Consider the following 26,964-nt stretch of genomic DNA (forward strand, 5'->3'; position numbering starts at 1 on the left):
GGAGGGTTCTTCAGACAACTAGGTATCAAAAGGCCAACTTGTCAGCCAGTTGTGTGATGGGTGTGGCTAGAGGTGCCTTTGAGTTCCTCAGTTGGGTGAGAGCTGAAAGCAGGTCTTGGGAGCCTGTGTGCATTTTGTTTTGCTGTGTTTGTGTGTGGTTTTTTTTTTGTGTATAAGTACATTTCGCTTCTGTTTCTGAAAACTTGTTTGCAAATTGTACTATATTTTAAATGTGCTTAAAAGACTTTTATGTAAAGGGGTCCCATGAAAAACCATTTTTCATAGTAAAGAAGCATTCTCCCCCCACCCCTGATTTAGCTCTTTGTAAATCTGGATTTTCCTATAAGGGGTTTGATAAGCTCAGATTTTAACTACAGTGTCTCAGGAGCAGGAAGTTGACACCAAGAACATTTGGGATGGAGCAGAGATTATTAACCTTTTTTGTATCCTAGACCCCTTTGGCCGTCTGGGGAAGCCTGTGAACCCTTTCTTAGAATAATGTTTTTAAACACATAAAATAAAATATAGAAGATTACAAAGTAAGCCATTTATATTGAAATACAATAATCAAGATAGTAATTTTTTTTAAAAAGAAGTTGATAGACTGTAATTTCAGAATCCCTGGGATAAGGTAAAAGCTGGTTCCTTGCATGTTTGGCTATTGCTAACCTGGAAATGTTTCAGAACGAACTTTTGGGTATCCTGTATAAGTGCCATTTTAAAACCTTAATTTATATATGTGTGTTTATATACAAACACATATATGTTAGATAGTTATAAATATATATGTCTGCTTAAAGGTAGGCAGCATAATGCTCTTTACGTCCTCAGGGGTCTAGAAGCCACACTTGGCTGTGAGTTAGAGACCTTCTCCACAGATGGTGGCTTCTTCTTCCTGCCAGAGAAGTGACCTTGCCAGGCTGGCCCGGTCTGCTCTGCCCAGTCCTTCTTACTCCATGCCCATCTCAGGGCTTATCACTGAAAGCAGCCGAGCCTGCCTTCTTGTTGTGGAAGTGATGGGGCTTTCCTGAGGGTGCCTTGTTTGGCCTGTCAGCAGACAATGGTCTGAAGTCTCTTGGACTCTGAATTGAGACCACCTTGGAAGAAGATGATAAATTCCCAAGGTAGCAGGTGTTCAGTTTTACTTGGTCTCAAACTGAAGAATAAAATACTAATCCCTTAGATTAGCTCGTTTCTGTAAGGCTTCACATGCTTTCCTTATGACAGCTCTGTAAGGTACATTGCTGGGGGGGGGGGTTTGCCCATTTTACAGATGAGGAAACTGAGATTTTAGAGAGGTGAGATGACTTGTCCCAGGGTTATACTAGGAAGTGTTGAATGGAGGAAGTGAGCTCACCATTATACCTATTCTACTGAACTATCTTTTTTTTTGAAGGGTGTAGAGTCTGAGGCCACTGTACAAGGTACCACATCTCCCATCTTCCCTTCCCTGTGTTTATCATGCCTTTGGCCTGTTTGCCAAGTGGCCCTTAGTGAGTGAATACAGGATAGCTCACCCTCTCCCGCCCCCACCACTGAAGGCTAAAGATAGTTACCTCTATCATAGAAGACTGTGTGTGTTGGGGGAGGGAGGGGTGGTGGCAATAATTCTTCTTAGTGGCTGTTAAGGAGAGCTGGGCCCAAGTAGAATTCCGTGAGAAAAGTAGAACTTTTCTTTCCCACAATACCTGTCCCTTTTCCCACAAGTCCATTTCCTTGCATGGATTACTGAGGACCATGCGCCAGACTGTCTTGTTTTCCCACTCCTCAGGATGCCCTGTGTATATGCCTTTACTACCCTCCCTCCCTGAAGAATGTATTTACCTTCCTGTATCTCCTTGTCTTACTTATATCAGATAGAACTGTGTAAGACAGTTATATGCCTATTGCTTTTTTTCCACTGTCCCAAAATGTCACTTGGCTTTCCAAGTGTTACCAGGGGTTATATTTTGCAGCTGAAGGATGGGACCAGAAAGGAGGCAGCAGAGTAAAAGTCTTCCAGGGAATGCCTGGGTTCGTCTACCAAATGGCGCCTTGTGTTGCTCTTGTTTGCTTGTTTTTCCAATCTGAGAGTGACTTAAATAAAACCATCCTGGAAGGGATGTGGTGGTCCAGTCTTCCTTATTTCTGTAATAGAGCCTTCATCGAGGTGCTGGTTCTGGGAAGGAGCCAGGAAGAAAATAAGAACCGTCCTTGTCAGACATGCTCTGCTGGTGCGAATTTGCCTGTGGATGGAGATGGAGAAAGGTTGATTGACTTGGTCCATGGCCCTTGGCCTTTTGGCTTTCTTCCCTGACTTGTTCACCCAAGGCATGTCTTGGGCATGGGGGATTGAGCTAGAAGCACATGCTCCACTGGGCAACAGTAGCCTTCTCTTGGGTGACCAGTGGTCAAGGCTGTGGTAACTAGTGTGTGCAGGAAGGCCAAGGGAAGATGAGTTAGGCTTGGTCCAAATAGCTTTGCCTTCATGTTGGCCTATTTGATAACATGATGCCTTATCTTAGGGAGTGGGTGGGGAAGCCTGGCTCTCAAGGTCTGTTTTCTGTCGCCTTATGGTGTCAGCTACAGCTGCTGACTCCAGAAGTGAGAATCAAGTCTTCTGGCTCAAGGTCCTTCCATAGGCAAGGAAAAAGCAGTGTGTTTTGTTTTCAGGAAAAGCATGAAGATCTGTTTGCCCAGCTTGAAGAGGGCAAGTTATTACATATAAAGGAGGACACAAATTAGATCTGGGATGGAATGGGGAGTTGTAACTCCCCTATGAAATCCTGCTAGAATGATTATAAGATCGTAGATTTAGAATTGGAAGAGGGTTATCTAATCCAGCCCCCTCGTTTTCTGGTGACCCTGGCCCTGTTGCTGTTTTTCACACATGAAGGGAAGAGAAGGGAAAGAAACAATTGCTTATTAAATGTCTCCTATGTGCCAGAAACTGTGCTGTTTTTCACAAATATTAATGGAAGGGAAGGTAAGAGAACACACATTTCTTAGATGCCTGCTATCTGCCAGGCATTATGTGCTAAAATGCGTTACAAATATTATCTCATGTTATCCTTACAACAACCCTGGGAAGGAGATTCTATCATTATCCCCATTGTTAAGTTGAGGAGGAAACTGAGGCAGAGGTTAAGTGACTTGGCTAGGGTAACGCAAATATCCAAGGGACAGATTTGAACTCAGGTCTTCCTAACTCCAGGCCTGGAGCTGCATCTTGCATTATATTCCCTCTCCCGACTTTATTTTTCCCTGGCTCACTCTTATGCCTAGAGTTCTCTCTCTCCTCACCTCCACCTCCTGGCTTCCTTCAGTTCTCAGCCCCAATCCTGCCTTCTGTGAGAGGCCTTTCCCACTGCTCATGTTGTCCCTCTGAGATGACCTCTCATTTATACTGCATGTGGCTTGTTTGTATTTCTCATTGGTGTGCCGTCTCCCTCTTTAGAATGTGAGCTCCTTGGGCATAAGGGGGCTGTGCAACATTGGGCTGTCTTTGTATTCCCAGCGCTTAGCACAGTACCAGATGCAAAGTAAACTTACTGACCATCTGGATGCTGAAACTAAGGCTGGAAATCTTAAGCTGCTTGGGAAAAGGTCACACGTGGAAGACGTAGTAGAATTGGGATTTGAACCCGGGTTCTTTGACTCCCAGCCCTGGCCTCTTCCTACTGTAGCCCATTGTTGTGCTGATGATATGTGATTACTAAATGGTAGATTGCATTTCTCATTAGGAGGGTGGGGAATGTAGGTCAAATGATGAAAGCTTGTTTTGGGGTGTGGGGGTCCCATAGAAATTAGGAAATAAGCTTTGCTTCACAACTTGTGGCTGAAGGCCAAAGTCAAAAGATGGTGTATGTCAACATTAACCAGAATTTGGACTTAAGCCAACACAAGTGTGATAAACCCAGTGGCTCCCCATATTGTACTGAGGCTTTAATGAGCCTAGCAATGGAACTATGGGCTTCTTGGAATAGCAGGTGTTGTTGAATATCTAGCAATGACCCAGCTAGGTTTGCAAAGCTCTCCTCTTGTAATAACCCCATGCTTTGGGTGTTAAAAAGTATTCTGCTAATTTTATAGATGAAGGAACTGGTACTCTGAGGATGTCAGTGCCTTGTCCATGACCATTCTGCTAATAGTTGTTGGAGACGGGATTCACATGACAGAGGCCTGTTAAAAAAAATTTCACCTGAGCAAATTATATAATTGTAGATGTAGAGCTGGAAGGGACCCTCTCATCATATATTTTAGGAAGCTGAGGCTGGGGGTGGGGGTGGAGTCAAGATTTGTCCATGGCCACAGTGGTATGAAGTGGTAAAGTCTTGAACCCAGGTCCATTAACTCCAAATCCAATGCTTTCTAATGAAACTGCTTTTAGTTTTCACTCAGTTCATTTTCTTTTTTGCAAATGATAAAAATAATAAAAAAAAACCAGCCAACCCCACCCTACTACCTCAAACAGCCTCACAATAGGGGAGCATCTGTCATATTGTCTCTAACGTATCAACTTTGAGGTTGGGCAGCTGGCCCTGCTTTTCACTCCACTAACAATACTTCTGTCTTCCCTGATTTTAGAAAGTGGTCCGCTTGCTTCCTGGTCCTGGCTGTCCCATTTGCAGCCCACAAAGCACTTGCTCCATAGCGAGTCCCCAGGGGGAGAGGATTAGTCTGGAGCAAGAACAAGTCCATGGCATTTTCTCCAAGCTTCTTGTGTGGGTGGAGTGTTTTTGAACATGGCCACAAAGGGTTTTTTTTTTAGCTTCTTTTTTATCAGCTTAAAAAAAATCAACTGTTTCCTTCCCTTGAGTCTCAGCTAATCATCCTAAATATGTTAGAATTAATTATCTATTTAAAAGAATCCTACCCCTCTTCCCAGTTGTCACCCAGGCTCTCAACCCCAAAGTCATCAATCTACAACCAGTCCACAAATGTTTATAAAGCTGCTACTGCCCACGTGGGCCCTCAGGGAGTTGACGTGGAGCCAGCCCGCAAGCATTTAAGAGGAGCTGATGAAGTTCAAGGTAGTGGTGCCAGAGATAGGAAGACGAAAGTGAAGTAGCCCCTGCCCTCTATGGGCTTAGATTCTAATGGGGGCAAACTCAGCTCTTCCCGTTTTCTTACCCTTCAAGTCCGGGTGGTTGTCAAGCCTTGGCCACAACATCTCTCACATGCGCTTATCTCTCTTTAGTCATGGTCACCACAGGAGCTTAGGACCTTCCAGCCTCTCTTACCTGGATGAGTAGGACAGCCTCCTAATGGGTCTTACTGCCTTCTGTATCTCCTCTGTGTCTTTCTTTCTAAAGCACTCCTTTCCTCAAGCAGCTCTTTATTGCCTCTAGGGTAATGAGAATAAATAATAAGCATTTTTATATAGTGCCTGCTGTGTGCTGGGCACTGTGCTAAGTGCTTTACCATTATTATCTCACTTGATCCTTACAACAGCCCTGGGATATAGGTGCTCTTATTGTCTCCATTCTCCAGGTGAGGTAACAGAGGTTAAATTGCACAAGGTGACGTAACTAGCTGAGGCTGGTTTTGAACTCAGCTCTTCCTGACTCCAAGCTCAATGCTCTTTCCACTGTTTCCACCTGGCTGCCCTCTGCTTGGCATTTGTGATCTGGCTTCAGCCTACTTTAAAAAAAAATTATTAATTTATTTTGATTTATCAACAATCACTTCCCTATGCTTTTGAGTTAACATTTTTCTCCCCCTTCCTCCCCACCACTCTCCCCAAGACGTCAGCCTCCTTTTTAACATTTATTTTGTATTACTCCCCAAACCCACTCTGTGGTCTGATCAAGCTTGCCTCCTTGTTGACACCCATGCGTGACATTTTATCCCTTTCTCTTGTGCCTGGAATAACCCCTTTCCTCCACATCTAAGCTCAGCCACTCCCTACATGAAGTCTTTCCTGATCTCCCCAGCTGTTAGTACCTCTCCTTCTTTAAAAAAAAAAAAGTTTATCTTGTATTTGGTAACTATGTATGCCTGTTGTTTCCTCTGACTAGAGTATAAATTCCTTCAGGGTGTTTTGTAGCCACTGGGTCGTAGTAGGTGCTTATTAAATACTCATCCGCTAGTCATGGCTTCCATATCATCGTTGTCTCCATTTTCCAAGACATTGGGAGGCTTGCACCTTTTCTCTCCTAAGCCTCCAGCTGTTCTCCCTTTTCCTTTTCTGCCTAAGAACACACCCGGGCCTCCATTTCTCTTAAAGAACAAAATAAAAAGCCAACCTGCTTTTGACCCCTCTGGTCTGTTGACCTGTGGTATCATTTCTGTCCTCCCTTTGACTGCGGAACTTCTGAAAAATAGCAGTCTCCATTTGCTATTCCCACTACTTCCTTTGTCCTCTAAACTGACTCCTATAGCTAAGGACTATGTTATGTAATGTTAATTAGAGAATGTGTACGTTTTTACAAAATGGCTATTCAAAGACAGACACTGGTCACTAAAGAAGAGATGCTCTGTTATACTTTGTTGCTTCTCTTGCCAACCTGTGCCATCTCTTCACACCCCCACATACCATTTCCTATTCATGTCATGCTTTGCAGCACCTCACCTACCCATGCCCAACAAACTTCTCCCCTGTAGGTTACGTGCTATTTCTTGAGACGTTGTAGTTTTCCATGGATTCACGGGTATCTTTTATCACAAGGTGGGTAGACTGAGGGCAGTATTGGAATGTTGAAATAGTTGGAGCTGGCAGCACGTGGATCCTCTTTGGAGGTCACGTGGGAGGGCAGGGACCAGCCAGTGTCCATGCTGATGAAATCCTGGACGGACCTGTTGTAGTGTTATGTATTATCACAGAAACCAGGCATGTTCCCTCCTCCTCATCAGGCTAATAATGTTCTCGTTGCCATCTCTTTATGAAGAGGAGAGTGTTTAACCTGTGTTTAGGATTGTTTGGTTGAACCCATAATTTTAATGAATATCAAGCCCTGCTTACATGTGAGACACTGAGCCAGGTGTTGAGGATGAAAAAGGCAAAACTGGCCCTTCCCTGAAATAGCTTGTGTTATGTGCTCAGGTTTGCTGTGAGGATCAAATTGAGATATTTGTAAAATGCTTCCTGCGGTGCCTAGCATATAGTAGGTGCTTAATAAATACATATTTTCTTCCTCTTCCCCTTCCATTGCCATCTGTGGGGGATGCAACACAGGCACAGATTAATTCAAGTTAATTTAAAAAAAAAAACTTTGGGGGATTTTTTCAGGGTTTTTTTTTAAATACCACAATTATTTCCTGTTATACCTCCTAATTCCCCAGACCATCTTAAAACTTCCCCTTGTTAAGTTAAGCCAAATCAATTGAGATGGTGACTACATTTGCTGTATTCAATAACTATAGTTTTTCTCTTTCCCTGACAGGGGCTGGTGGGAATAGGCATCTTTGGTTCTCTGTAATCAACACTGGATATTAACTTTGATTTGATTTCAGCTGTCTCTTAGTATTAATTTCATTTATATTATTTTAACCATTCAGCCTAGAATAGTGGATAGAGAGCTAGCCTGGAATCCAGGCAGGAAGATCTGAATTTAAGTGTGGCCCCTGGCACATACTACGTGTCAGTAAATTAGTAAACATTTCTTAAAAGTAACTACTCTGTGCCGGGTACTATGCTAAGGGGCTATGAAGAAAAAGTTTCAGTATCCCACACAACTTCCCAAGACCTAAGTGACTGATCTTCACTGGAGAAGAGTTTTTCTCATTGGGAATTCCTATGCCAGTGAAATTGCAGATCTAGTGTTATTGTGTATATTTACAGAATCATAGAATATCAATGCTGAAAGGGTCTCAGAGTTCAGAGATTTTTTACTTGTTTTTAAAGAAACTCCTTTTTATAAAGTATTTTGATAACTGTGGTTCAAAATAATTGATTTCCTTTGTAATCTTATATAGTTTATACATGTAAAAAGATTATTCTGACATGGGCCCATGACAGTAAAAAGGTTAAGAACCCTCTGATCTCATCCACCCCATACCTAAACATAAGTGCCATCTGCAGCGTGCTAACAAATAGTGGTCTAGCCTTTGCCCAAAGACCTCCCATGAGATTGAATACACTACACCTTGAAGCAATTGATTTGATAGCTCTTAATTGTTAGTGTTGAAGTAAGGAAAAGCATACTAAAATTAATCCCATCTTGGAGGGGGATGGGAGAGCAAGTAGATAAGAGTAGTTAACAACACCTAGCATTTATATAGCACTTTAAGGTTTGCAAAGCACTTTACAAATATGACCTCATTTTGTCCTCACAAAATTCATGGAAAGTAGGTGTTATTATTATGAGGAACCTGAGGCAGACAGCAGTTAAGTGACTTTCTTGAGGTCATATAGCTCATAAATATCTGAGACTCGATTTGAGCTAGGGTCCTTCTGATTTCAGGTCAAGCGCTCTCTCCACCGTGCTACCCTAACTGCCATTAGAAAAAGTCTAATATTATTTCAAATGATAGCTTTTCAGAAGTTTGAAGATACCTGTCACGCATTCCTCTCCCCTTCCCCACCCCAAGCCTTTTCTTCTCCACCCTGATAATTTGTAGTTCCTTTAACCAGTGCTTGGGATCACAGTTCCCTTCATCATCCTGCCTGACTTCCTCTCCATTTAAAAAAAATATTTATTTTTAGTTTTTAATATTCACTTCCACAAGATTTTGAGTTCTAAATTTGCTCCCCATCTTGCCCCTTCCCCCACCCCAAGACAGCATGTATTCTGAATACCCCTTCCCCTAATCCACCCTCCCTTCTATCACTCCCCTCCCCCCACCTCTTATCCCCTTCCACTTCTATTTTCCAGTAGGGCAGGATAGAATTCTATACCCTATGTGCCTGTATGTCTTATTTCCCAGTTGCATGTAAAAACAATTTTTAACATTTGTTTTTAAAACTTTGGGTTCGATATTTTCTCCTTCCCTCACCACCAACCCTCATTAAGAAGGCAAGCAACTCGATACAGGTTATATATGTGTAGTCATGCAAAACACTTTCATAATAGTCATGTTGTGAAAAACTAACTGTATTTCCTTCATCCTATCCCACCCCCCATTTATTTTATTCTCTCCTTTGACCTTCTTCCTCCTCAAAAGTGTTTGCTTCTGATTACCCCTCCCCCAATTTGTCTTTCCTTGTATCATTCCCCTCCTCTTATCCCCTTCCCCCCTATCTTCCTGTAGGGTAGGATAGATTTCCATATCCAGTAGCTTCCTCTCCATTTCTTACCCAAAACATGTCTCACCAAATCGAAAGTGACAGATGTTCTTCCAGTCCCATCAGGGCAGAATTCAGTGGGCCTGCCACCTTTCTAATACTGCCCACTGTCTCTGGGTGCAGCCAAATTAACTTGCTATGGGGGCGTATCATGTTTGACTCTCGCTGACCTTGCTCTCCACTAAAATTCCTAGATCACTAAGCTAGGAGCCACATTTGTCACTCTGGCTTCATCATTGACTCACTGTAGGTGACCTTAGACAATTCACTTTATCTCTTTGGGTCTGAGTTTATTTATCTGTAAGATAATGTTCCCCTGGTTCTGCCTTCCTGGGTTTCTCTGCATTGCTGGTATCTGTCATTTCTAAAGTTGAATGACAGTTACACTCAATTCATATTACGGTGTTAGCTTATGGGAGGGGCTGTCTTTTTTTTTTCCTTCTGTGTTATCCATGTTCAGGTGTTTGAAGGACTATCTCTCATGTGGAGGGATTATATTCTAGGACAGAATCAGAAGCAATAAGTAGAAATTACAGAAAAGTCACTTGAGGCTAGATCTTGGTGGCAATTGAAGAGAAAAGCATGATGTGTTTTGAAGGACTCATGCTATTTTCTTTATTGACTTTCCTGTAAGAGGAGTTACTGCCTGCTGTGAGGTTCTGAAAATTTGGAGAATTTAGAATCAAGTTTTCCTGAAAAGGACTTTGACGTGATTGTTGCATCGGAGGGAAAAAGCCAGATTTTCTAAGCAGGGCCAAATAGCCATTTAGATTAGTTTATAATGACTAGCTGTACGTTAGGGTCTCCAAAGCCAGTTCTGGCTACTCAGTGAGGAAGGCCTGAGTTCAGATTTGGTTTCAAACACTTATTAGTTATGTGACCTTGGGCAAATCACTTAACATCTCTTTGTCTCAGTTTCCTCAACTGCAAAGTGACGATACTAGCACCTACCTCCCAGGGTTGTTCTGAGGATCAAATGAGATAACATATTAATGTGCTTAGCATGGTGCCTATCGAATTAATAAATGCTTATTTTCTTCCAATTCAATTCAACAGGCATTGGTTTCAACATTAAGTGCCTACTCTATATTCTAGGCACTGTGCTAAGTTCTAGGCATATGAATATAACAATTAAACGGTCCCTGCCCTCAAGGAGTTTACCTAAAGCGCAGGTATTGGAGTGGGGAGCTCAGTTAGTTAGCAATAAACATGGTGTGGTGGGATGAGATGGTGTATGGAAAATCTTTTGCTAACTTTTAAGTGCTGTAAAAATGTCAGTTGTTGATATTTATTATTTTTGGTTTCATCCTTGTACTGGAATAATAAGTTGGCAAATATAATTATAAGCTTTTTAAACTTTTTTTGACAGTAGAAAGTAGAGGATTTTCTTCTCTTCCTACTTGTTTCCCTAGTTCAGTCTCCTGAAATATGGTGGGGATTTTTTTTTTTGGGGGGGGGAAGTAGGGATTCAATTAGGGTGATTCCCCCAAATCTCTCATACTGGGGATTCTGCCTTAGAACCTGAATCCAAGTGAACCAAAGAGACAAAGGACTGTGTTGTCCTTGAAGGAATGGAAGGGTGGAGTAGGTGGGTGTAACTCATTTGTATGTTGTAGGGTGGTCCGGATACTGGGAAATTCCTGTGTGCTGACTTGATTGAGTTGTTAGATGTCAGCTACACCCCTTTCTTACCGTAGTGATTTGACCATCCAAGCTATAACGTGGTGTCTGGCACATAGAAAGCACTTAAGAAATGCCCGTTGATGCTGCTGCTGCTGGTGGTGGTGGTGTTGATGGTGATACTGCAGCATAGTATGCATGCGGATGAGTGGGAAGTGATTAATTGAGGGAGAGAAGTTATTACCTTTTGAACAGACAAGGGAACTGGTTGGTAGTTGAGATACCATTTCCACTTGTTATACTCTTGGACTCCCCCCATGGAAGAAAAAAAAAATTAAAACAGTAAGGACCAGGAATGGATTTTCATTTTTTATTAAGCGGATTTTTACAGTTCCTGGGTTATCTGAAATTTGGCATCAGGTGGTCTTCCTGAGGTCTTAATTGGGTTAAATTTTTTACTTCTTTCTAATCTTAAAAATGCTTTCATTCCTCACACTCTTCCCCAATTTCCTACAACCTCCTTATTATCTAGTGATAGTATGTAGAGCTGGAAGGAAGTTTAGCAAATATCAAGTCTGCTTCATTTTCTAGGAAGGGGAAAGATGACTTGCCCACCAGCCCAAGACTCCGACTCAGATCCTATGACTCCAGGATCAAGATACACTGTATTCCTAGCAGTGTGGAATTGTTGAGTATAAATGTGTGGCTGATAAATTCCAGGTCTTCTTCCCATGCCCCTTCCTTGCGTAGAGATGAACCTGGGTTCTCATAGTTTATGCGAAGGGATTATTGTCTCTCTCAGACCATTAGTTTGTAAGCCTGCTGACTGACTTTCTGCTAGCTGAGCAACCCCTAGCTAAGTGTTGAGAAGCTTATCACCAGAACGTTGGCCTTTTAAGTCCGACAACACCTTCTGAAGACATGGCTCTCCAGGTATGGTGTGGGGAGTGTTCATACTGATAGCACCACAGATTTTTTTGAAGTATTGAGATAGAATTGGCTGGTCAGGTTTCTTACTGTTATTTTCATTGTTACTTGGCATTTCTGCCAGGGCCAGGACCACAAATATAAAGAGAAGGGAAGCCACAGGTTGATGTCAATGTATCTCCCTATCAGAAGGGCTGGGGCTAGGTTTATTGGCTAAATTTGTTGTCCATTAGGTTTCACTGCAAGATCCATTTGGCCATGTGGTTGGGCCCTGTCTGCAGTTGCCTTTCAAGGAGTGTGGTTAGCAGGAGGAAAAAGCCAAAGAAGGATTTCAGCCTTTGGAATTGGTTACTAGTGTCTATTTTTGGAGTGTGCTATCATAAGACTGTTAAGGGTTTCTGGAAGAAGGTAAGCCTAGGAGGATCCATTAAGTGATAGGAAAACTAAAGAAAATGGAGATTGTGTCCTGGCCAGTGCTTGAAGAGAAGAAATCTGTGCTATCAGGATATGTATGGAGGGAGACTTAATTTGAGATGTATTCAGCTTGGTACCATGAGAAGTCTAGGCTCAGATTCCATGGGCAGCTCATTGAACCTCTTTCTCGATTTTCTCATTTGTGAATTTGCAGAGGATTTGTGATTTCATCAATGTTAGGGAATGCTGGATCTTGGTTCAAATCTTAGCTCTGTCACTAATTACTGTGTCCTTGGGCAAGTCATGTGATATCTCTGGGCTTCCTCAGTTTCCAGACCTGTAAAATGAGAGGGTGGGGCAAGATTGCCCCTCAAGCTCTAAAACTATTATCCTTGATGTGAGAATTCTTTTCACCAAAGTAGATTGCAAACCATCTACTGGTAATAGTAATATGGCCATCATTTATATAGCACCTACTATGTCCTAGGCTCCATGCTTAAGTGGTTTATAAATGTTATCTTTATTATTATTAAATGTTAAGGGAGGTGTGATTATTATCCCCATTTTAAAGTTGAGGAGAAAGAGACAAATAGAGGTCAAATGACTTGCCCAAAGTCACACAGCTTGTAAGTGTATGAACTCAGCTCTTTCTGACTCTGGTCTTGGTGCTCTATCCACTGTGCAACCTGGCTAAATTTCAGAAATTGCCTAAAGCTAATGTAAGTTATGTGACCTATTACAAGGTCACAGAGCTAGTAGCAGCAGCAGCAGCAGCTGTATTTGAACACATCCGTACCTGACTCCAGGCTTCTGGTACGATACTGTGCTTCCTTTTAGGTTACTGATAAAATGGGAATATTTAAGACCCTTTAGACCTTAAATGGGCTGTCGTGAAGCACCAGCTAGATAATATTAATAAAGCCCTTGGTACCATTAAAGTGCTGTGTAAATGTCAGCTACTATTATGATTAATACACCTCCCCTAATACAAACTGATCCTCAGTATAGGAGAGTGTTAAAAAACCTCTTCTTGAAATGAACCGCCTCTCAAGTCTGTGTTGTGGAGTGAGGAGCTCCAACATATTATATCTACCAATTTGAATTTTTCATGTGATCATCTTCAGGACTTAAGCCCTCAAATGAGAAGATCGAATGTAAATTTTGAACTCATTTTCTCCATGGCAATACTACCAAAAGGTTATTGGTTGCCTTTTTTTTTTTTTTTTTGGCAAGGCAGTTGGGGTTAAGTGATTTGCCCAGGGTCACAGAGCTAGTATCAAGTATCTGGTCTGAGATTGTATTTGAACTCAGGTCCTCCTGACTACAGGGCTGGTGCTCTGTGTACTTCGCCACCTGGCTGCCCCTTAGTTGTCTTTTTACTACTCCATCATCCTGTCATTAGATATTTCAGTGTTCACAAGGTGCCCTCTGAATTATGAGTCTTAGATCTGGTGACACTTGGCCCAGGTCATGAAAGAATTTTTAACTTAATGGGGAGGTAAAATGAACAAAAATCTGCATAAATGGTACCTGGACAATGTTTGGCTAGACCATGTCTATAACTAACTGATGGAGACTTGGTTTGACAGGAACTGAGAAGTGAGGATTGGTCAGGTGTGTTGTAATACTGGATATATGCTAGTTAATTCAATTTAAGAAGTTTTTATTGAGCTCTCCTATGTGCCTAACTTCTGGCTTTTGAGATGGGTTAAGAGGAGTTGATATATGAACAGTTCTGAACATGGCCAAGAATTTGTGCAGGTGTTCAGTCAAGAGATACTCTCCTTAGTCTGCTGATGCCCTAGGATTATAATAAGGACCTCTGCCCTTGCCGGACCCCATGGGCCTTTTTATCCATGCTGCTAGCGTAGCTCAGTGACCTGGAGCTGTCCTGGCCCCTGTTCAGGGTGTGGAATTCCAGCCTGCCGAGCCTCGGTTGGCTGTGCTGCATTAGACTGGACATTGAGTTCTTTTTGTGTGTTTAAAGCCTTTGAATATTATAGAATCTTAATGTTGACCTAATGGTGGTCCAGAGTACATCTTGACCAGTTAATGGACCTTTCCTGATGGAGATCTTGACTAAAATAATCTAAGCTAATTCTTGGTTCTGCTGAGACACACTGTGCCTCACTCATCTCCCTCCTGGTCCCCAGCTCCCACTTCCTAAGGCTTGTATTTAGGCAAGCCCAGGAGGTTCAGAAGGCTGACAGTTGGATCTGTATTAGAAGATGTAGTTGTAGGTTTTTGTTTGTTTATTTGTTTTATCACACTTTGGTATAATCTGACTTTGGAAACCCTAATGCTTATTCCAACCTCCCAATCTGCACAGTACCAACTCCAAATCTAGCCACCTTTATCCTGCACCACCAAGAACTCTTTTCCCCTAAAATTTGTAGTATTTGAGCAGAGTTTGTCACTATTCTTGGGACATTTTTTTTACATGACATAGGTTTTAGACTCTTCCCATTCTGGCTGCCATCCTGGACATGCTCTAGCTTGTCAGTTTCCCTCTTAAAAGGTGGTACACAGTACTGAACATGTGGATGGGATCTACTACCTAGAGAAGAAGTCTGTGATACCTGGAATAGGAATACTATACTTTTATTTGTGTGGGCTCACATTCTGTTGTATTTTATTAATACATTTTTGTTGATGTCTTTTGTGTTCATATCGCCTACATTTCCCATTGTATCCTTCCACTCAGCCCTCCCCGAGAGCCATTTGTTAAAACCAAAAAATACCCCCAAAAAACCAAAAAACAAACAACAAAAAAGAAGAAGGAAACAATTCAGCTAAATTATCCAAGACAGTGGCAGTGGCAAAAGTCTGGTAAGAGCCATGCTGCTGCTTTCATCCATAGCCCCTCCTCTAAGTCTGCAAAGAATAATGGTGAGAGACTTTCTTTAGCCCATTAATTTTGGGCTAGCAGCATCCTCTCATCCTCTCAGTTTTCTCAGCAAACCGAAATTGAGATAAAGGAGATTTCTAGGGCAATAGACAGTCCACTGTGTCTTTCATAAGTCTTTTTTAAGATCCCAGAAGGAAGATGCTGTGTTTTGGGAACCCAAAAAGCCCATAAATGCAGATGACTTGGAATTTTGGGGGGAAGTTCATAAGGAGGATTTTTTTGTGGTTTAATTGATAAATTAATGCAGACATAAATGTAGATAACTTGGAATTTATTTGGGTAGTTAATAAAGATCTTTTATTGTGGTTTAATTTCTAACTTGATGTTTTCTCACCAAGGTACATATAGAGGTTTTCTGAGGCTGGAAAAGTACTTCTGGTGACAAATGAATGATTGACTATAAAGTGTGATCAACTCAGAGGGCTCCTTTCCCCAGGGGCTCCAAAATAGGAATGTTATGATAGAAAGGCAAAGAATCCTCAACAGTGAAGGGCAAATTCTAATTAGTTATTTTCTGTTGAATAAGCACAAACTGTAGGCTACGTCAGGGAAGATTTGTCTGGAGTTTCTTGATGAGTGATAGGTTTTGGTGATGCTCAGGAGGCTGCCCAAGAGACTTCAGGTGCCCAGGAGTGCCACATGTTCGTGTTCTTGTGTGAGTGCTCTTCATTTGGTTGGCAGCTTTTTGGGAATATGGCAGAACCTTCAGATGGATGAAAACTCTGCCCAAAACTCTGCATCTGAGGTAAGCACCAGAAACAACAGCTATATCATGTCCCTCAGTTATATTCCTAAGGAGCAAGCCTTTGAGGGGGAAAACATAGCACTTTGTCAAAAATCAGAATTCTGATACTCATATGAGCAAGACTTCCCTGATCTCAGAATAGGGCCGAATGATCTTTCTGTTACTGAGTATGTGGTTAACAGTTTGGCATTTTAAGGGATCATAGATTTAGACCTGGAAAGGACCTTTCATCCCTTTCATTCTACAGATGAAGAAACTGAGGCCTAGACAGGTGAAATGATTTGTCCAGGGTTATATAGTGTTGGAAGTGGTAATGAAACCCAAGTGTTCCTGATTTCAAGCCTGGGGCTCTGTTTACTGTCCCACATTGCCTGTACTGAGTTTTATGGCTGTCCTTTAAGAACAGAGGTTATGTGAATATCTGTGTCATAAGGCAAAGTATAAGCTTCTTTGGAGGCCAGATATTGGAACTTGAAGCAATTTATTGGAAGAAGGACCCACAGGAAGACGCCATCTTTTTTAGGGCTTATTTTTGGGGGTGGGCAGGGTATATGTTCTTGAAAGAGGTGAGCTAGGGAAGAGGCTCAGCTGAGGTCAAACCATAGTAAGGTGAGGCTTTTGAGGTTAACCCAGGTGCTGACCCTAGATCACGTTGTTTTTCCACTAGACCACACGGCCCCCTTTGTGATGTACTTCCCAAAATTGAATGATGTGGATGCATTTTATGGTCCCATCCAATTATGGGGATGGCTCTTTCCATCGGACCGGACTTTTATTGCTGTGATGATTGTTGAACTTGTGTTTGGTGTCATGTTTTTCTGTATGAGATGCTCCAGGGAGAATAAAAGATGGAGACTCCGCTTTGAGAATGACACACGCTCCATAGCATACAAAGTATAGTTGATAATTGTGTTAAAAAAAATTGCCCTAGAATTAGAAAGGGATAAAAAATTCCTACATCTTGTGTGCTTTTTTTTTTTAATAGTCCTCATCCTTAACTCTCATATAACATTTGACATTATCCCCTACACCCTCCTATTGGATATTTTTTGTTCTTTGGGCTTCAGAGATCTCTCTCTCTCCAGGATCATCTTTCGATTCTCTACACTCTCCTTTTCTGCTTTCTACACTGGCTTCTCTTCTTCCCACATCTTTCCCTTGGTTCTTCTTCAAGCCCTCTTTTCACAGATCCAGCCATCCCAACTATGACTCCCAGATTTCCATCTCCAGTTCAGATCTCTGTCTTGAGCTCTAGAGCTACGTCTCCTGTTTGTCTATAAGAAACCGTTACCTGGATTGCCAGTTTTTCTTCTCAGATTCACATGGCACTGAGTCTATCATCTGTTCTCTTAAACTTGCTTAAGCATTTACATTTTCTGTTGTAATAGAAACCTTAGGGTCGTATTTTACTTCTTTATCTTCCTCACCTCACTTACTCAAACACCCACCCAATTTCTGGCCCTCATCTCTCTGTAACACATATCACATCTGGCTCTTCCTCCTCTACTCAGCACCTTTGTGCCCACCCTCATTAATTATCTTAGGCCTAGAGCACTGTAGTACTGTCCAAATGGGTCTTTATTCTGTCTGCCCCAGATGCCTAGATCTAGTCTTATCATTCATTCCTCTGCCTCCCCACCCCACCCCAATCACAATTTACCAAAGTTCCTTTAAGCTTCTCTGGCTAACATTTATTGCTATCTACACTGTGTCACAGACTGACCTTTCCAGCCTTGTCTCACATGACTCCCCTCTTGTAGGCTTCAGCCAAAATGGACAACACTCTGACCCCTAAACATGATTCTGCTTTCTCATCTCAAAGCTTCTGCCCCTTTTGCTTGACTTCCTTAGCTGTCTTTTATAGCCACTTCAAATGTTTCCTCTTACTTGAAGCTTCGTGTGGGTACCCTAGTTGTTGACCTTCTTGGATCTCATGTAGTACTTATTTGCACATCACTAGTTCGTGTGTGTGTGTGTGTGTGTGTGTGTGTGTGTGTGTCTCTCTCTCTCTCTCTTTCTCATATTTCTCTTATACCCTTTTTCTAAGATGATTTTTTCCTTCCCATTGGATTTTTATTGCTGTAGCGATTATTGGACTTATGCGTTATAGTGTCTTTTTGTATGAAGTATCCCTCATATGTACTCCACACATATATGTGTACGTGTGAGAGTCGGATTTATATGCATGAATGTACTTGTGTTCTGAGTTGTTTGATACCTCGTATCCTAACTTGGCTGTATGTTCCATAATGGACAGTATGGAATGGAAGCTAATCTTGGAATCAAGATAAACCTAGGTTTGGACTCCACCTCTTATACTGTGTGAACTTATGGACAAGTCCCTTAACTTCTGTGATCCATGGTTTCTTGCTCTGTAAAATAAGGATTAGAATAACCAGGGAGCTGATAATACTTAGCTCACATGGTTGTTTTGAGGATCAGTGAGATGATGGAGGATGACTGATACTGCATTACTAAAACTTTACATTAGGTGCTGGGGTACTGAGAGGGATGGTGTTAAATCTACCAAGAGGGCTTAATAAATGTTTAAATGAATGGATGTTTACCAGGCTTCTGTCCTTTCCCCTTTTAGGTTTCTTTTCTTTAAAAGATTCCAAGCTTTGGCTTGGAGACCCCAGCCGTCACCATTGAGCCCAGCAGCTGGAGCGGCAGTGAAAGTCCTGCCGAAAACATCGAGAGAATGAGTGACTCTGCAGATAAGCCCATTGACAATGATGCCGAGGGAGTCTGGAGCCCAGATATTGAACAGAGCTTTCAGGAGGCCCTGGCCATTTATCCACCTTGTGGGAGGAGAAAAATCATCCTATCAGATGAAGGCAAAATGTATGGTAAGTTGTGTGAAATTTATTTTTGTGGTAATTGGACGGGAACATTGATATGATTGATACTCAGAGGTCTGATGGATATATTTCACAAGCTTGTGTTGTTTTCAGTGATGGAGAGAAGCCAGGTGCCTTTACAGTTGTGTTTGGTAGATAGAGCTTCCGAATACGCCTTAATCTGGCACTAGAGTAATCAGGGAATTCCTGCTTAGTGGACCCACATGTGTTGTAGGAGCTACTAGTGTCTAATAACTGGAAGTGAGTAGAAAGTAATTTTTCTGTAAACGATGGTACTAACTAGCAGCCTGAATTTGGGTCTCCCTTCACAGTAGAATTTTGGGTTTTGGCCACTTATATTATCAAGATGCATCTTGGCCACGAAGTGGTTGCAGTCTTTCTTAAATGTGTCCCTGCAGGAGAATCTTCACCTTATCATGCACTTACAGCCAGGCCATGAGTTAGTTCCATGTCCTGTTTGCTCCAGCTGGTGGTGCACCCTGAGAAGCTTTCTTTAAGTATGCATAGATGTGTGCACAGATTTTGTGCTGGGATTAGTTGGGTCCTCTCTCTCTCCACCCCCCTTAAATAAATATCTTTCACTGTAGAGTTTTACTTTTGGCTGCTTACCTTGTGAGAGGCAGATGGCAGGTGGTAGGGGGGAGGGTTGTACATCTTGCCCGTCTAATTGTGAACATGAAGCTGACAGAGTTTGTTCTGTGACTCGAGACTGAAGAGACGCAAACAAACACCCCCAGCTCAGAGAAGGGCCGGGTGCAGGCGCAGCAGCCTACCTGAGACAGTTAACTTAGCACCGGAGTAATTTATTTCTAAATAATTTGAAAGGTTTTCCATAATGGGGTGTTGTGCCTTTAATCCTGTTTCTTCTCCATCAGGAGCCGTAGGAGTCTGCAGGATAAACTAGCCCATACTGTTAAGGAGAAAGCAGATGGCTCTGCAGCTGCCACCAGCTGTGCCCCCCTTCTTCCCCTCCCCCACCCTTCCTAGTAGGACTTGGATGATGTAATGGAAACAAGGGGAAAAAAATTTTTTTTTTCTTTCTCTACTGTTGGAGTCTCTCACAGCCTGTCAGTGTCACCGAGAGGCAGAAACAAACCTTAAGGCACTAGCTCGCAGCTGTCATGTGACCCTTGCAGCCAAATGAAACATCATGTCTGGAAAAATAGACTTGGGTTGAAGCCGCTCAGCTGCTGCGGGTGGAAAGTTTCAAGGCCTTCATTTCCCACTCCTCACATGTTATTGTTTCTGTACACAGAGGAGAGAGGGCTCCTCTTTTCCAGGCTCATTGTTTCTTTCCTTCTTTTTTTTAAATAAAATGCATTTTTAAAACTTTTTGTTACTCCGAACTTGACAAACAGCAGTAAGTATGAGTATTTTCATAGGCAAAGAGCAGCAAAAGGATTTTTCATAAAACTGGGAATCTGAATTTATGTACCTCTTGCTGGTGTTGCGTGTGAGTGTGTGTGTGTGTTTAACGTATATAATGAATTTAGTACATGAGACCCAACGCTGTCTTGTATTCATGTCCCCCCTCCCATCCCCTAAAAAAATCTTACAACAAATAATCATAGTCAAGCAAAGCAAATCCACTCATTGACTGTGTGCAAAAATAGTCCCTGCTGGTGGCACAGTAAATATAGTACTGGGCCGGGAGACCAGAAGTCCTGAGTTCAAGTCCTGCCTCAGATGTTTCCTTTTTGCGTGACCCTGGGCAGATCACTTCACCTGTTTGCCTCGGTTTCCTTATCTGGAAAATGAGGATAATAATAGCACCTACCTCGCAGGAATATCACGAGGTTTCAAATGAGATAATGTTTGTAAAGTGCTTATTTAACGGTGCCTGGCACATACAGACGTTTAATAAAAGTTTATTCCCTTCCCTTTCCTCCTCTCGTTCTTGTTTATATTCTTTGAAGTCTTACTTGTTCTCTTATGTATTTGTGTCGGTTCTCTATTTGTGAAAATAGACCTTCATAAGAGAACTAGACCTTTGTAGGAGAAACTTGATGCAAAGATTATTTCCCTGGTGTTTCCCTTCAGTTTTCAGCTGCGGTGATTTGTGCAAGTTTTTAAAAAAGATTTTATGTAACAAAAACTGTCCATTTCATGGCCTGTGATCAAATTAAGTCAAGCTGACAAGAATTTTTGAAGCATATACTGTATACCAGGCTCTGTGCTAAGGGCATAAAGATATGAAGAAAGAAAGAAAAAAGTCTGGTCTGAAAGAGCACATAGGAATGAATCTTCTGTATCCTTGACTTAATCACAAAGTCTTCCCTCCTTCAGGGTTGCAAAAAGTATCTCCCTTGTGTATCTGATCTATTTACAACGTTACCTTTAACATTGAGGTTTTTGTTGTTCAATGGTGTCTGGCTCTTTGTGACCCCATTTGGGGTTTTCTTGGGAGAGAGACTGCAGTGCTTTGCATTTTCTTCTCCGGCTCGTTTTATAGAGGAGGAAACTGAGGCAAACAGGGTGAAGTGATTTGCCCCGGGTCACCCAGCTAGTAAGTGTCTGAGGCCAGATTTGAGCTCAGGATGATAAGTCTTTCTGACTCCAGACGCTGTGCTCTATCCACTGTGCCACCTTTTGTGATATGTGGGATGAGATATTGGTCCAAACTTATTTTTGCCAGACAGCTTTCCTGTTTTTTCAGCTGTTTTGAGTCCTTACCCCCCAGTATTTGAGATCGCTTTGGTTTTATTGAACAGTATGTTGCTGTTTTCATTTGTTTCTTGATTTTGTATGCCTAATCTGTCCCATTGTTCATTTTATTTTAAATTAGTATTAAATATTTTTGATGATTACTACTTTGTAGTATAGTTTAAGATCTGATGCTGCTAGCCCCTCCCACTCCTTCCTTCCCCTTTTTCCACACATTTTTCCTTGAGATTTTAAATCCTTTTTTTTGCCAGGTTCAGATGAATTTAATTTTTTTCCCAACTCTCTAATCCTTTTTTTTTTTAAATTTGGATGGATTTGTGTGGCGTTGAATAATTAATTAATTGAGGTATCATTGCCATTTTTATTATGTTGGCATAACCAAGCATAAATAGTTAATATCTTTGCAATTATTTAGCTCTTTATTTCTGTAAAGAATGTTTGATGGTTATATTTATATATTTCTGTGTAGATTCCCAGATAGTGTATGTATTCTGAGTTGTGCTGAAAGGAATTTCTCTATATCCTGATTCTGGGTTGTGTTGGTAATATGTGTATATATATATATATATGTGTATGTATATATATATATATGAAGGCTGATGATTTTTGTAGGTTTACAGTGCTACTTTGCTGATATCAGTATTTCGATTTTTTAAAGCCAAATCTCTAGGATTCTCTAAGTAAATCTTCATATTCTCTTTGAAAAAAAAATGATAATTTTATTTCTCCTTTGCCTTTGCTTATTCTCTCAAATTTTTTTTTGTTACTAAAGGCAACATTTTTTAGAACTATATAAAATAGTGGTGACAATAGCCATCTTTTGCTTAACCCCTGATCCTATTAGGCCACTGAATTAGCCTGTGATTTCTTTTATTTCTCTCCCTGCCACCCCCAATAGCTCTTGGTTTCCTTTTTTCAGGGTTTTTTTTTTTTGCTTTTAATTTTGTTAATATTTATTTTTGTTAAATTGGTTTATGTGTTACTCCTTTAGTTGTCTTATTGTTGTCATTTTCTTTAATGAAATTATCATATTTGTGATTTGTTCTCTGAAACACTAATTCTTTAAATTATTTAGTCTTCATTTAAGTGTGGTCCTTTCTTTTAAACCTCTTTATTGATTACAGTTTTTATTTTATATTCTCTAAAGGTTCTGTTTAACATTTGTGCTTTTTAGCCTTTCTGAGATTTTATGACCTAACACAGTGGTTTTCAAAATGTATTTTGGGGACCCCTGAATATCCCCAAGGTAAAAATTTTCCATAATAATAAGGTATTTTCATTTCTAATATGACAAACATCAGTAGTGCAGCAAATAGACAAAAGCTCTTGGGGGTGGTCCTCAATAATTTTTAACAGTATTAAGTGGTCATGAAAGCAAAAAGTTTGAGGACTGCTGGTCTAACATGATCAGTCTTTTGTAAAGATGCCATATGTTCTGAGTAATAGATATACTTCTGTCTAATCTCATTCAGTAATAGCCAGAGATGTAGCATACTCCATCCATGTAAGGATGCTTTCAGATCTTTAATTTCTTTCTGGCTTATCTTTTTGTTAGATGTGTCTTCTCCTGAGATGATTACATAGTCATCAACTATTATGTTTGTTATCTTTTTGCTTTTCCTTGAAGTACTTACTTGCTATCCCATTCAATGCGTGTACATATCAGATGGGTTATAGGATATTGATTGAGCCTGTCATTTTACTGGTACAGGGAGTTTCCTGTTGAGGAAACTGCTTCTGCCAGTACAAATCAGCACCCTCTCTAAGTTATAGTGGCAAGGAGTAGACCAGAGCATTGTGGCTTTGCCTCAAATCACATAGTTTGTATGTGTAATGTAGGATTGATATTCTTTTATTCCCCTGATACCTTTAAGGATAAAGTAGGTTCTTCTTTATATTTTTTTAAATTTGTTTTTTAATATAAATTTATTTGTAGTTTTCAACATTGATTTCCACAAGTTTTTGAGTTCCAAATTTTCACTCCTTCTCACCCCTCCCCCCACCCCAAGATGGCATGCATTCTGAATATCCCTTCCCCTAGTCTGCCCTCTTTTCTTTCTCTCCCCCCTTCTCTTATCCCCTTCCCCTTCTATTTTCCTGTAGGGCAGGATAGACTTCTGTACCCCATTTCCTGTATTTCTTATTTCCCAGTAGCATGTGAAAACATTTTTTTTAAACATATGGTTTTTAAACTTTAGGTTTCAAATTTTCTCTCTTCCTCCCTCCCCACCCACCCTCATTGAAAAGGCAAGCAACTCAATATAGGTTGTACATGTGCAGCTATGCAAAACACTTCCATAGTAGACATGTTGTGAAAAACTAACTCTATTTTCCTTAATCCTATTCTTCCCTCCCATTTATTCTATTCTTTCTTTTGACCCTGTCCTCCTCAGAAGTATTTACTTCTGATTACCCTTTCCCAATCTGCCCTCCTCTCTATCATCCCCCTGCTCTCTTGTCCCCTTCTCCCCATTTTCTGTAGGGTAAGACAGATTTCCATACCCAATTGAATGTGTATGTTATTCCCTCCTTAAGCCAAATCCTATGAGAATAAGATTCACTCATTCCCTCTCACCTTCCCCGTTTCCCTCCACTGTAAGAGACTTTTCTTTTCTTTTTTTTTGTGAGATAATTTACCCCATTCTACCTCTCCCTTTCTTCTTCTCCGAGTATAATCCTCCTTCATCCCTTAATTTTATTCTCCAGATATGACCCCTTAATCTTCAACTCACCCTGTGCCCTCTATCTATCTATCTATCTATCTATCTATCTATCTATCTATCATACATAATTTTTTTCCTCCAACTACCCTAATACTGACAAAGGTCTCATGAGTTATAAATATCATCTTTCCATGCAGGAATGTAAACAGTTCAATCTTAATAAGTCTCTTATGATTTCTCTTTCCTGTTTACCTCTTCATGTTCCACTTGAGTCCTGTATTTGAAAGTCAAATTTTCTATTCAGCTCTGGTCTTTTCATCAGGAATGCTTGAAAGTCCTCTATTTCACTGAATGACCATTTTTTCCCCTGAAGGATTATACTCAGTTTTGCTGGGTAGGTGATTCTTGGTTGTAATCCTATCTCCTTTGCCCTCTGGAATATTATATTCCATGCCCTGTGGTCCTTTAATGTAGAAGCTGCTAAATCTTGTGTTATCCTGATTGTGTTTCCACAGTACTTGAATTGTTTCCTTCTGGCAGCTTGTAATATTTTCTCCTTGACCTGGGAACTCTGGAATTTGGCTATAATATTCCTAGGAGTTTTCCTTTGGGGATCTCTTTCAGGAGGAGATCTGTGGATTCTTTCAATTTCTATTTTGCCCTCTGGTTCTACTATATCAGGGCAGTTTTCCTTGATAATTTCTTGAAAGATGATGTCTAGGCTCTTTTTTTGATCATGGCTTTCAGATAGTCCAATAATTTTTAAATTCTCTCTCCTGGATCTATTTTCCAGGTCAGTTGTTTTTCCAATGAGATATTTCACATTGTTTTCTAATTTTTCATTCTTTTGGATTTGTTTTACAGTGTCTTGATTTCTCATAAAGTCACTAGCTTCCAATTGCTCTATTCTAATTTTTAAGGAAGTATTTTCTTCAGTAATCTTTTGGACTTCCTTTTCCATTTGGCCAATTTTTCTTTTTAGGGCATTTTTCTCCTCATTGGCTTTTTGGACCTCTTTTGCCATTTGGGTTAGGCTATTTTTTAAGGTGTTATTTTCTTCAGTATTTTTTTGGGTCTCCTTTAGCAAGCTGTTGACTTGTTTTTCATGATTTTCTTGCATCACTCTCATTTCTCTTCCCAGTTTTTCCTCTACTTCCCTTACTTGCTTCTCAAAATCCCTTTTGAGCTCTTCCAAGGCCTGGGACTGATTCATATTTTTCTTGGAGGCTTTGGATGTAGGAGCTTTGACTTTGTTGTCTTCTTCTGGTTGTATATTTTGATCTTCTTTTCACCAAAGTAAGATAATGTCTGACTCTTTTTGCCTGCTTGCTCATGATCCCAGCCAATTACTTGAGTTTTAAACTCTTTGTTAAGGTAAGAGTCTGCTTCCAATGTGGAGAATGTACTGTCCCAAGCTTCAGGGGTTTGTGTAGCTGTTTTCAGAGATACTTGTAGGGACCTATAAATTTTCAGTTCTTCCAAGGTGGTATGATAAGGGACAGGTGTTTACTCCTTTCCTGGCCTGTGACCACCAGTCCCTGTAACTGTGAGGAGGGGTTCCTCTCCATAGCCACTACAAGCTCCACCAGCCAGCGCTCCTCCTCACCCCAGCACCGCCACCCAGAGCTGTGACCCAGATCTAAACACAGGCAAAGCAAGAGATTCCTACCTTAGCCCTGGCAAAGAGATCCCTGCAATCCCTCTCTGATCAGCCACTGGATTCCCCCTCAGTCTGTGGGCTGGAAGCTTTGGGAAGCAGCTGTGCCCCCCAGGGCCACACTCTTGGGGAATGTAGCTGAAACCCTGCCTTCCTGTCTCAGCACCGACAGAAACAAACTTTACTCACTGACCTTCTAAGTTGTCTTTGGTATTATTGGATTGAGGAGTCTGGAAACCTCCACAGCTGCCCATGACGCAGTCCTCTGAGGCCTGCTCCATGTACGCTGCGGCCTGCATGCCCATGCCACGCTGTGCTCCCAGCCTGGCGTGATACATCTTTCTGATCGATCATCCAGGTTGTCTTGGGCTGGAAATTTGTTTCACTCTGTCTTTTTGTGGATTCTGCTGCTTCAGAATGTGTTTAGAGCCATTTTTTATGAGTATTTGGAAGGGTTTGCGGGAGAGCTCAAGCAAGTCACTGCTTTTACTCCACCATCTTGGCTCTGCCTCCCTCTTCTTTATATTTTTAAAATGTGTCTATTTTTAGTGTTGTCCAATATCATGATTATTACACCTGCTTTTTGGATTCACTTGAATTAGAGTCTGCTCCATCCCCTCATTTCGATTTTGTGAGAGTCTTTGTTTTAATGGTCTTTCTTGTAAATAGCATATTGCTGAATTCTGCTTTATAATCTATTCTTCTACCCACTTTCTTTTAATGGGTAGATTCATCCCATTGATGTTCACAGTTATGATGGCTAATTGTGTCTGCTTTCCATCCTGGGACTTCCCTCAATAGGGTGCTACTGAAGGCTTCTGTCTTGCTTTATTGTACTTCATTCTGGCTTCTCTGGCAAGATTTCAATCTCCACAGCTTCTGGCTGTCTTTTGTTTAATCCTGGGCTCTGTGAAGGAGCTTACTGATGTTTCTATTGGGATTTCTTGTTGATTATTTGATCTAGTGCCCTTCCTAGTTCCTTGTTGGAGTAAAACTGGGATAGCTAGGCTCATTTGAAATCTCTCCCATGACTACTTTAGCTAGTAGTCTCTGCAGCCTCTGTCTCTCTGGCTCTTCCTCATCATCTCTTACACTCTCTCTCTGGCTCTCTGACTTTCCTTGACTCTGTCTTTCTCTCTCTGACTTGTCTTCACTATTTTGTTCTTCCCTTACTGTCTTCTCTTTCTCTCCCTCTCCATCTCTTTCACTATCTTGCTCTCCCTCACTCTCCTTCACTGTCTCCCTGACTATCTCTCTGCTCTCCCTGACTCTTTCCCTGACTGTCTCTGGCTTGTCATCA

The 26,964-nt window shown here is 41.2% G+C and overlaps 1 protein-coding gene across 6 annotated transcripts in view; it reads left to right on the forward strand.

The window, feature by feature from the left end:
* The window catches only part of TEAD1 (TEA domain transcription factor 1), a 317,833-nt gene that overhangs the window by 81,920 nt on the left and 208,949 nt on the right, over nt 1–26,964 (forward strand). For all 6 annotated transcript variants that reach the window (XM_021001876.2, XM_021001875.2, XM_021001877.2 and 3 more), the window contains exon 3: nt 18,413–18,668. In XM_021001876.2, coding sequence (XP_020857535.1) covers nt 18,521–18,668 — 148 coding nt within the window. In that variant the 5' untranslated portion in view covers nt 18,413–18,520. The remainder of the gene's footprint in view (nt 1–18,412; nt 18,669–26,964) is intronic.

The sequence above is a fragment of the Phascolarctos cinereus genome, unplaced genomic scaffold (genome assembly GCF_003287225.1).
Source record: "Phascolarctos cinereus isolate Bilbo 61053 unplaced genomic scaffold, phaCin_HiC Scaffold_9;HRSCAF=440, whole genome shotgun sequence".
In the NCBI taxonomy this organism is placed as follows: Eukaryota; Metazoa; Chordata; class Mammalia; order Diprotodontia; family Phascolarctidae; genus Phascolarctos; species Phascolarctos cinereus.